Source organism: Acanthisitta chloris, unplaced genomic scaffold (assembly GCF_000695815.1).
Source record: "Acanthisitta chloris isolate BGI_N310 unplaced genomic scaffold, ASM69581v1 Scaffold40306, whole genome shotgun sequence".
Classification (NCBI taxonomy): domain Eukaryota; kingdom Metazoa; phylum Chordata; class Aves; order Passeriformes; family Acanthisittidae; genus Acanthisitta; species Acanthisitta chloris.
The window spans coordinates 9968-22406 of record NW_008680470.1 but is presented as its reverse complement, the minus strand read 5'-3'; the positions used below and the strand labels follow the sequence as shown (position 1 = coordinate 22406).

Here is a 12439-nt window from a genome sequence, read left to right as displayed (position 1 = left end):
GTCCCGTTCCTCTCCTCGTGATGGCGCACGCCCTGGCACTGCTGCCCCGGCCCCGGGGCGGGGGGTTCGGTTCGGTGCCGCCTCTGCCTTGTTTACAGCTCCCGGCGTCAGGAGCAGCCATTGCCGCGCGGTAGTGCGGGCTGTCCCCCGCCGAGTTTGCTGGAAGCTAATTTTCTGGTTGTTTTCGCGCCTCAGATTTGAGCTTTCAGTACTTAAAGGCCTCGTTTCTACTCTGCATACTAACTGCTCGGTTTTTTTCTCCAGTTATGGATATGAATGTCTTCATTTGAGCCTTGGGAAGTATCATGTGAAAGTAATGTTGTTATTGTCATGACTGTCAGCGGACTGGTGACTAAGTGTTTCATATGTGCGCTGTTTCTGGTAATTATAGTTGTCTTCATGTTCTCAAAAACTGGAGCTACCTGAATACTACTACTTAAAGAGAGCAGCTTTCACAAGATGGTTTATGAGATTAAGGCTTATGATTTAATAACAGAAAAGATTCTTAAGGCTTACTTGCTTGTCACAATACCTCCCAGAATTTTGGCCGGATTCTCAGTAATGTCTGCTGATTTCAGAATGCTAAGAAGTGATCTTTCACCAATGAAATGAGACGGGGTGTCTGCTTGAAAGTAATCTTTATGTCATTGCTTTCTGATGGCATGTGTTCCATGGTACAGAATGAACCTCTTATATTGTATACAGTCTCAGAAAACATGTTTTAAACTTTGTGCTGTGGGTGATACATTAAGTCTTTCAAGATGTGTCAGCTTGCTTAACCTTATTTGCAATTAAACCAGTTACACAGCACATTTTCTTAGCAGTTATGAGCATATACAGGGAAGTGTGGTTTTTAGCGTCTACTGCTCTTAATACTTACTGTTTTAAATAAAGAAACAAACCCTGCCATTTGGTGGGCTACTGTGGGTTTCAAACTACTTTTGAGCTTCTTGAAGTGCGGAAGAAATAGATGATGCCAAAAAAAGAGCTTTAGGGTAGTTATTGTGCTCTTCCTATACATTTAGAGGAAAATTCTTGAGTTGGGTATCTCAGAAGTATTTAATAGCAAAACTTTTCCTCAAAACCAAAGAAGCATTATAGATGCAGTAGAAACAATACAGTACAGATTGTAGCTCTGATACCACAGAGGTAATTGATATTTGTTATGTTACAGATACAGCTAGTAGCTTGTAGGTGTCAGAGGTGCAGCTGAAGTGTAGCATTGAGCATAATCATTTAAAGTGCATCAGAGTGATCCTGTGTAACTGGATTCTCATATCCCATGTACATAGAGTTGGGCTGAGTAGATTATTATGTGATATAGCTCATTTTGTTGTTTAGTTTTTTTGCTCTTTAAATCTGTAGTGGAAAGCCTAAAATTTTAAAGAAAAAATGAGTTGGAATATAGTCTTGGGTCACAAATGTAGCAAAATGCACCTTTAAGTGGCTCCAGAATGCTGATAGGGAAGTGTCTGTGGCTTGGGAGCTTTTGGTTTTGTCTGTCTGTCTGGAGGGAGGTATGTAGAGGAGTGGAAGCACATGCTCACACTTGGTACTGAGATTTCGTTTCTCCACTCTAAATCATGTTTTTGATTGCTACCTGTGTCTTAACTGTCTGCTCAGTGTTTTCTCAACTCATTTGCTTTTCTGTTCTGAGTCTCCTTAGCCACATAGACATCTTGATAAGTGCATTGTCATTTGCTGTTGAATCTTGCAGCACATCATGTGCACTTGTGAATAATTATATTTATTATTCTTATTTTTCTACATCTTCTAGAAGAAAGTAAAGTCTTCCACTATTAAACTAAAATATCCCTTGACAATAAGGAGTAACTAGGATATCTGATTCAGCAATGGAATGACATTTTCACAAAATGTCCTCAGTTTTATTTTAAGATTAGAGGCTTAATCTGATAAGGTTGCTTTGTTTCATGGCATCAGTTCAAAGTATTGTACCAAATTACTTTTGTTCCAATAAAGCCAGAATTAGATAAATACTTTGTTCCTGGTCCAGCTGAGGAGTGACAGTGATGAATCATACAAAGATTCATCACTAGATATTGAGATGAGGCTCTCCATCCAGGGTATTCTCTGACTTATTAAAAATAAAGTATTGCATAGTGCTTTCTTCTAGTATTTGCAACAAAAAGGGTGGTGAGACTGTAGCCTCTTGGTAACTTTGTGTAGTGATATTATTGCATGTGAAGGTAACCTGTGTACACCAAAACAGGAGAGTTTCTTTTGTGCTGGGAGCAGTTTCACTTCCCTCTATGCCCCTTTCTCTAAATGCTAGCTAGAGGGAAATGATGAACTTGAACTTGCTTTGATTTAGGAGGCTGCTGGGATGTGTTGCTGTAGTTCTGTTAGCATTGAAGTATGTACTTCAGGTATTGATATGACCTCTAAATTGAAATTAAGGTAGCTACTGATTCACATAAGAAAACTTGTAGCTAGAATAATGTGAGAAAGCTGATCCATGAAAGGTAGAGGTTTTTCGCAGGCAACGAATATAATCCATAACCTTTTGTCAGGCCTGATGGGATAGTTAGAATTGGCTTTTGTTGTTTGAAATATTGAGGTCAGTGCACTCATCTTGTATCAATTTATAGCTTAGAATTATATCAAGAGAACTGTGCTGGAATTACTCCAATAATAAACCTACTGTCATACTTTTTTTTTAAATTGGATGGATACAATATGAATACAGCTTTTGAGTACTAATTTCTCAAACATGTGGAGGGCTGCAAATATCCAACCCAAGAGAGCTGCTAATGTGGTTCTAATCATACTCTACAGATCCTGATTGCTTTGCTGGGCTTGCATAACCTGGAAAAGCTGTTTTGGATGTCGTAGCTGGGAGCAGGGGAAAGACAATGTGAGGAAGTGCAGTGCTATATGCAGTGTGTGCCTGGCTTGCTTCTGTTGAGCATGGAGCAGTCAAGGGCAGGTGACATGCACCTGCTTTTTTATTCACTGACTTCTAGGAAAATCTTTTCCAGCTGGATCTTCCTTGTGTTCTATTCAAGCCCCTTTGTCAGCTCCTATCAGGGCCTGCTGTATGTGTGAGTCTGAGCTCTTAGAATGAATTACAAGAAAGAAAATATTTCCTACAGGCACATAAAGAGATTGACATTTTAGCTGTTAGAATTGCATTATCCTTTTCCTCAAAGTGCCTAAGTATTCTTCAGACCAGTCATACGATGCTAGAGTCAAAATACCGAAATTTGTAGCTTGCTTCAAAGACTTGTTTGAAATTACTTACCTTTGAATTAATGTGGCCTTGTATATTTGAGTTTTTGAAAGTCCTAGCAAAAATGAATTGTCATAGTCATTATAGATCAGGTTGCAACTCAGTTAAGTGTGGTGCTCAGGTAAATTTTTGGGAGATTAGCAAAATTATTGAATCATCTTTTATGTGTAATTACCTAATGCCATGTAGACTATTCTTACATCAAAGGCTTTGACACTTTTGGCAACTGACTTCTGTTTCCACATATTTTAAGAAAACAAAAAGTTAAGGCTTGTCCTTCCATGTTGGGTTACTCTAAATTTCTAAAAACTGCTTAATCCTGCTGTTCACCTGAGTATTTTTTGGTTTGCTCACTAACCCCAGAATGAGTGAGGGCTGTGTGTTAAAAGGTAGATATTAGTTGTTTTGTCTCTGGCATGTTTTCCACTGTGGATGTAAAATGCATTTTACTGGTGATAAATGCACCAAACTTAACCCATACCTATTAATTTAAGAGCAGAGCCTGCTGACTGTATTCTTCAAGTATGTGAAAACAATGAAGAAGAATAAAGTATTTAGTCTGTAAATGGTATTGATGGTTTCTTGCCACACTTGTACAAAGCTTTCTGCTCCTTACTAACCACAATGGCTTCAAATACCCAGTCGCAATCTTGTTATCAAGCAAGGTTTTCAGACAAACCTGCTTATAACTGGGATATCTGATATAGGATGTTGTCTCTCCTTTTTTGGTTATAGGCCTAAGACTTTAGATAAGCTGAAATTTGATTAGTATAAATTCATCAAGTTGTAATACAGAGAGCAAGTACAATAGCCCAGTGCTAAACACCCTTGCTACAGTCTCCTGTGATAGAGTGTTGTTGCAGGAGGTAGTAAAAAGTCTTATTTGAATGTAGGGATTTTCTAATACTGGAGTATATAGGAAAGGGAGTATTCTATTAGTGGTAAGCACAGTATAACTATCAAAAGCTGTAGTGCCTGAAGGACTGGTGATAGTGAAGCAAAACTAACCTGTGTGGATAAGTGTACTTTAATATTTGCCCTGTCAGATGGAAAATATGCTATTAATTGGGTCAGTGTCTAAAACTGTGATGATGTAACCTTATGGATACTGAGTTATGTGTGTTTTCAAATATAAATCCTATTTCTGTGAAGGTTTTTTCTGTCTTTTGGTTCAGAAATATGATTCTAAAATATCTGTGTGAAATTCATATCATCTAAGCAGATTTGATTGTTGCTGTTGTGAGAAAAGCAGATAGTGCTCAGAAGAGGTTTTTATCTGAGATTTGTAACAGATGGAATCTATAGTATAGCAGATCAATAAAATATTGTCAGGTAAGCCTGACTCTATGTAGCCCTACCTTCTAAGTGTTGGTGAATTGAAACTTCTGAAGTCACCTCTAAGCTTTTGGCTTTTAAACTCCGGTGTAGCAGAGTAAGTCGTGATATGAAGACTTGGTACTGATCAGATGATCCTCAAGGTCAGCTAACTGAGAATCATAAACTACTTACTTTAGAGGTTTTAATTTTCAATTAAAATAGTTTAATAGATTAATAGTTTTCTGATGTTTAAGGTTTGCTACTGTGCTGTTAAGCTGTTTGTTACAGGTTGGCTAAGAGGGTCAAATATGTTCAACATTTATGTCCTGTCGCTGTAGACTGAAGGGGTAGTGTTAATGCGTTAGTTACATTGAACACAATGATTGTAGTGATTAGTTCTTCACTATCTGCTCTTGGAAAGTGTCTGAGTGTTTTTTTCTCTTCTGGGCTATTCTCTCTCTGTTCTGTTCATCAGACTTTCTAGAAAACTCTGGATGAAGGTGCAACTAGGAGAAGAAAAGTTGTTTTTGTAAATTCTCACCTTAGGTCATACATGTACCAGAGGGATGTAGCTGAAGAGCAGGAGCTGCTCTTGCTGCTGAACGTTGGATGACTTTAATACAGGCAGCACTCCAGAGGGGCACTTTGACAGCAGTTTAGGCTGGTGTAGATTGAACTGTTGTGGTCTTCTCTATGCATAGTGGTTGCTTGTGTAGTTAAGCAGCAAGCTGGTTCCAGCAGCAGATCTGGCCCATGACACCTTCCACATATGTTGGTTTGTTCAGTGCCTGGTCAGTGCTCATACAGAGAGCTCCTTTGAGCTTTTACAAGACATCCAAAAATCATCTGTGATGAATGTATCATAAACTACTGCTGAATACCTGTTTGAACCCAAATGCAAGTTGAGGTGAAACTAAAAGGAAACCTGAATATAATTTAAGGCAAAAGACAGAATTTAACCCTTGGCAACTGAATTGTCTGATGTTAGCATGTTATTGCTAGTCTGCAGAATGGAGAGAGCAGATTCCTAATGCATGAATGGCCTTGGAGCCTGTTCTGGCCCATTAAACTTTTATTAAATTATATCCCTTTTTAGCCACCGAATTCTAGACTTGGTAACAGAGGTGGTGCTTGAAAATGTGTATCATGCAAGCTTGAAGAAAAACACCTGCTTTGGTCCTGTAAAACTTTTTCAGAAGTTAATGTACTGGAATTCTAAAGCAGCTTGTATGTTTATTCTGAGGCTTTTCACCACAAACAAACACAGAACCAAAAAACATATGGGGTGATTTGTGGGCTCACTTGAGCAAAAAAAGGGAAAAGATACAGACAAGGAAACTTGTAGAATATGAATGTTCCAATATGCTTAGTGATAAAACCAAGCTGGTATTGTTTGTTTGTTCTAGTAGCTCACTGTGATAGTGAGCTGCTTTGCCTAATTCCTGCAAATGAAAAATCCTGCTAGGCTGGTTCCTATCTTAAATTTCACGTACTCTTATGAAATGCTTTGAGTTCAGCTTAGACTTATCAGTCTCTTTCTACACAACTCTTATCCTTCCCAAATTATTTGGAACAACAGCAAAAAGATGTAGTAAATGATTTGCTCAAGCCAAATTTATTTAGAATAGACTGCTGACAGACTGTAGTAGAATGACTAGCTGGCTCAGTATTGACTCAGCCATCTGGCCTACAGAGTACTTTGATCTGGAAATCTGTTTTTATTGATTTAGATGTTTTTATGAATAAATTAATTTGAATCAAATGAGCGGTTTGTGTAAAACTTAACTCTAATCTGTTCTCCTCTCCAGGCATCTTTTCTTACAAAGAAGCTAAATATTGGTGGGAAAAGAGTAAACCTTGCAATATGGGTATGTTTGTTTTGTGTTTTTCCTCTCCTGTAGTTAAGCTAAATGAGAGTATTTTTCTGAAAAAAATTACTTAGGTTTACTGTAACTGAAATGTTTTAGGTACTTCTTAATCAAGTAAAATTTCTTTGTGTTTGAAGTTTCTTGAAGTATTGTTTGCTTTGTCTTAAATGCTAACAGGTGTATTTTAAATGCAGGATACAGCTGGTCAGGAAAGGTTTCACGCATTGGGGCCTATCTACTACAGGGATTCTAATGGCGCCATTCTAGTGTATGATATAACAGATGAAGACTCTTTTCAAAAGGTACAGTTGTGCAAGATGTAAACTGATTGAAGGATAATTTGTGATGTGTAAATAGCAATCTTTTGTTTTCAGTAATGTGTATTACATTTTCTAGCTTAGACCATGTAATGGAAGTGTACACCTTACTAGTATTTGTTTGAAGGCTGACTCTCAGACTACTGATGTTCTAGCAGGGTTATTCAAAGAAAAACAGGTGTGTGAGTTATCTGTGACAGGCTATAAACATAAACCAGTAATCTCGTGATAGCATGTACTGATATCTACTGCATAAACCAAATTACTAAAAGATACTAAGTGACATGACCTCTTACAGATCTGGGAACTCTGAAATTGTAATACATGGTAGTGGAAACTTTATTTTCTCTGTGGTAATAGATATTGGTACTTCAAATCCTCATCAAAATCTGAAGTTTGGCTAATTATTTTATAGCAGTATTAGTTGATCAGTTTGAGCAGGTGAGTCTTGTTCAACCCTGTAACAAGTCTGTGCTGTCACTCTCTAGGTGAGAACTGGTGAAGCTCTTTTCTCAGCAAGTATCTCTGAGCTTTTGTCAAAACCAGTAGGACTCGTGTAGAGAAGTACGAAATGGTGGTTGTACGGACAAGACTTGGGTCAGCAGTGATAGATAAGGTGTAAGGGTACAGTTCCACAACAGCTTAACTGTTTTAAATAGTTTGGTGTAGGGCAAGTAAAGCACTTGTACTAGCAGTTAAACATCCCCACCTGCAGAATTGTGATGACTTGAGCGCTGCTTCAACTTCAGCCTTTTTCATGCTGAGCACTACTTAGTAAAATTCTGTGATACCCAACCACTTATATTTGCAGGAAAAAAGAGGGAAGGCTAATTTGCAGAAGTTACTGGATAACTGCTTCTGTATCATACGGCCTAACTATTTTTAGGTGATTGAAGCGACTGCCTCTCTTAATGATTAAGTTCCCTTAAAATAGCAGTCCCAAGTCAGTGCAGTGATCATACAACTTCGGAGCATGACAATGGAAATGATAACAGATACCTTACCATCAGCTGACTCCACACTCTTGTCCCGTCTGTTCTCTCAGGAAGCAAGCATCTGTTATAATTTAACCTGAAAAATTCAGTTCAGGTGCCTCTACCTTTAAAGTATCATTTGTAATCTGTCAGTAATTGACTGTTGATAAAAGATCTCATGCTTGACATAACGTGACCAATGTAGTGAACTTGTTCTTTGAATTGGGGCTGACGCAAGTGTGGTGAGTTAACTTTCTGGAGTAATTGAACCATTTTATCTAAGTCATTTATGCCTAATTTCTCCTGTGAACTAAAACTTGCTGAACAAGAGCTATGTGTAGCCATCTAAAGCATATTTTGTCCATTTATGTTGTTCTAAACATGTTTGGTTCAAGTTTAGAATAAACAGTTAATTAAGGAAATGGGATGGTTCCACAATACCTAAGCTAGTAGTATATCAAGTGAAAATAAACTCACTTCTGTTCTTTTTGCAGGTAAAAAACTGGGTTAAGGAGTTAAGAAAAATGTTGGGAAATGAAATCTGTTTATGTATAGTAGGTAAGTTGTTCAACATGTGATTCTAATGACTGAATTGGAAATGTCTTTTTTGATTAGTAGCATCTTCCAGGCACTGCTTTGACAGCTTGTACATGTGAAGGGGTAAATCTTCGGTTAATTCAATACTTAATTTTAAGTTGGAGCTAGATGTTTCAGTAGATCACCTTGAGGAAGTTAAGTCAGATTCAAAACATAAGCTGTTTAATGATACACTGCATCAGAAGTGCATGGTACAGACACCTGCAAACTGTAGTTTAACAAAGAGAAACATAAACCTCAAATGTGCATTATTGTTTTTCCATGTACTCAGTCATGTGTTTTACTCTTTCTGGTAGCATAGACTAGATGCTTGTATGTTTTCATAATCAAGTGCTAGCAGGGTGGAGTGAGTCTTGAAACGTGGATATTTCGATGCAAATGGAATGCATCAGAAGTGCTGGGTTTAGATTTAAATTGGATCTAATAATTAAAAAGCCTTCATGAGGTTAGATGTATGGATGTTCTACAGAAGTGACCGCTGCAACACAGGGAAGTTGCTAATAAATTACAGAAAAGCAGAAGGCTGAATTGGATGGTTTATATGGAGGTGTTTGGCTATCCTGATCTCTCTGCAGAAGTAGCACTTCACTGCCTGGAAATGCTTGTGTGAAAGGAGATTCTCAAATCATAATTGTGCTGCAAATTGAGACCTGTATAAGAGTTGGTCTTTACTGGGACAGCTTGTAAGAAAATGATGGGGTGCAGTGTTTACATATTTGCATTATTTGAATAATTTTGGAGTACAAAGACTTGAAAGATTAACTTGTTTCCTACAGGTAACAAAATAGACTTGGAAAAAGAGAGACATGTTTCAGTGCAAGAAGCAGAAACGTAAGTCACACCAATTATTAATAGAAAGAGTCATTGTAGAATTATGGTGAAGTAATAAACTTGTGATACTGTTTACATAGCACCCAGCTAGGCACTGCTGGTTTATGCCTGCCAGTTGTTAAATGTTCTATTAGTATCTGAGTCCCAGAATGTCCTTACTGTCTAAAGTGTAACTTGAGTTGTATGTGATTAAAGTTCACATTTGCAGCTTAAATGCATTTCTAGACATGAAATTTTCTTCATGTCATCTAGTGTGTTATGCCAGTCATGGCAGTTCTAAACATGTGACTCCTTTTTTGACCTTAAATCAGCGTATGTAGATTAACTCAGAACTCAAGTAAAACCTCTTTTGCTTCATGTAAAGTGGCTTAGAAAGATCAAGGCATTTATTACAATGCAGCTCTGTATCTGCATTTCTACAGGTATGCTGAATCTGTTGGAGCAAAACATTATCACACTTCAGCTAAACAGAACAAAGGAATTGAAGAACTGTTTCTTGACCTTTGTAAAAGTAGGTATTATCCAGCTTGTTGGTAACGAGCTCATTCATAAAACGCTCAAAGCTTCAGAATGCGTTTAAGGCCATATAGAAAAGCTTTAATGTAAACTATTAGTAAGAACTGACTTCATTTGAGTCTACTTCAAGCCTCTCTTGTACTATAGCAGTTCTGGAAGCTTGATGTGTGGATGCTTACAATATTTTAAATTCATGCTGTACTCCAAAACTCTCATTTCTTGGAGCACTAACTGCTGTTCCACTCACCATGTGCAAACAGTAACCCAAATGGAACTTTATGTGCCTTGTCTCACTATTGCTTGCTTCAAGCCCTCTGTTTCAACCTCTTCTGAAAATCTTCTCCAATGACGTCAGTTACAAATCATAAACTCAAAACTGTAATGATGCAAATTTTACACAGCAGTCTAAGCAAATGGTAAAAAGGTCATGGAATGTAGGCTAAAAGTGTAACACAGGGAAGTTGTTCTATTCATTGTGTTTCCGTGGTAGAAGAGTTTCAGGAGAACTCATGCATGTCTGAAGAATTGGTTGTTTGGGGTTTTTGGGGGAGGGTGGGGTTTCTTGTTTGATTTTATTTTTGGAACAGAATGTTCTTGATAGAGGTGGGTGAATCTAGCTTTTGAAATTGCTAACTCCAGAACATCTAAATGTCTATAAGGTCTTCCTTAGTCAGCAGGAGCTGCTGATGTTTGATGCTTTATGAAGCAGATTTAAGTATGTTCTTGCAGCTATGTCATGTGATACCCAAGTACTTAGTTCTGCATAACAACAGGAGAACCATTCTTACTGAACTTCGTCTCTGTGAATGTAACTCAGATTAAGATCTCAAAGTCTTGTGTAAAAATATAGTGGAATGTTATCTAATAAGTTTCTGTCTTTACAGGAATGATAGAAACTGCTCAAGTGGATGAAAGAGCAAGAGGCAATGGTTCCAGTCAGTCAGGAACAGCAAGGCGAGGTGTACAGATCATTGATGATGAGCCACAAGTACAGAGCAGTGGAGGGTGCTGTTCTTCTGGATAATTATAAAACTGTGCATCACTGCCCTCTCAGTATGAAGACTGCCATATTCCAAGTCACACATTCTTTACCAATGGAGTAATAGAATTAACAGTATTTAAAAATAATCACATGTAACACTGCAGAGACCTTAAGTGCTAAACTAGTGGCGTCTGTGACCAGAGAATTGGCATTTTCTACAGTGGTTAACAAAGCGATTACCAATGGCCTTTTTACATATTTTTCTTTAATGAGGAATAATATGCATGTAGAAAAGACCTACTTAAAGGCTTCATTTATATTCTTTTAAATCAGATCATTATTTAATAACTTATATACATTGTTGTTGGAATGGTATACGTTTTTGCAGCTCTTTGTATTTTGTGGTAGATTGAATTGTATCACCTCTAAAATGCAAATTGATTTTTTTTTTTTAAATTAGCAGATACCTGAAATAATATTTTTGCAGGGCCTCCACAAGCCTATAACTCAACTACTTTGATATATTTTGTTCATCATGTATGCCAAGCTGGTAAAATACATTGTAAATTACATATGAAGTATTTTATCTGCTTTTACAATTGCAGGTGCAGAAATATGTACATCAGTCTTGTCAGTGATTGTGAAGTGAATAAGTCAGTGAAAGATGCAAGCTTTTCATGTGTACTGTTGAATTGCTCAGTCTATTCCCCCCTACCTGAAACCAGCTTTGTTTTGGGTACTTCCGTACCTACATCAGTTTTTTAATCCATTTCTGGCAAGCAGCAGTATTTAAGAGTATCCCCTTACTGGCAAGAGAATGCTTCTGTGACTGCTGTTTAACATTGAGGTGTTTGACTCCCAGATAGAACAGTTGGTGCATGCATATACTTTGCCTCTGCAGTTACTTTGTCCTCTCAGAATATCCCCAGAAAGTCTAAGTGACTTTAGCCCTCATCTGTCTGGAAACCAGTGAACCAGATGCATGGGAAACTCTTCAGCTGTTTTAATACGTTTGTGTCCCAAGGCAGCATTATAAATTATTCATAAGCATAATTTTTCCCCCCTGTATTGCAGGGCTTGAGTGAACAAACGAATTGGCAATAACTAGAACAACTTCTGATTTGGAGTGATGACATGGAAGATATAAAACTTGCCAGATGTAGTTGTAGCTTTGGGGATGCTAGGTAGAACTGAACTTATTCCTGACTTGTTCTTTCTCCTGTAAAGCATTTTGAAGCCCACTTAAGTTTTGGGAGGATGGTTTTCAGAAAAAAATGTATAAACTACTATCACAAAGGAACACAAATGGTGGTAGCTGAAACTTCAAAATGTTTTGTGCTCTGATATTTTTTTTTTTATTTTTATTTTTACTTAAGTTGTCATGCTTGGAAAAACAGTAAAGGTGACGTCTATGACAAAACACAATATCCTTGGCCTTTTTCTGAAGGGTAGAGTTAGTACTGCATATGAATGCATTGAATGGTTGTGGGTATGTTCTGGTACACAAGAAGAGTAGTAGTAACGAATTGGTGTCTGATATGTAAGAGAAGTGTGCTGTCTTCAATCTGATTTTTATTCTCTGAAATAATAGATGGCTTTGATACAGACTGATCTTGGTGCATTTTTTTCCCTTTCTGCCTAAATTGTGGTGTAGATACTTCCTCTTAGACTACCATTGCTGTGCTCTTCTGACATGATTGTGTGCATGATGGAGGAAGATGAGCTGTTCATGCTAGTGAAGATCAAGTTTCATGACTGTACAGAGCTTTGGTATGAGTCTAAAATTT

General features: G+C 37.5%; 1 protein-coding gene across 1 annotated transcript; it reads left to right on the top strand.

Moving 5' to 3' along the window:
* Window positions 1-5663: 5663 nt before the first annotated feature.
* Window positions 5664-11704, top strand: RAB21 (RAB21, member RAS oncogene family; the record flags this gene model as incomplete). The annotated part of the gene is made up of 7 exons (XM_009077711.1): window positions 5664-5748; window positions 6376-6435; window positions 6630-6737; window positions 8221-8284; window positions 9100-9154; window positions 9577-9665; window positions 10555-11704. Coding segments are annotated over 7 exons (601 nt in total), but the record flags the coding sequence as incomplete, so codon positions are not given.
* Between the last annotated feature and the right edge of the window lie 735 nt (window positions 11705-12439).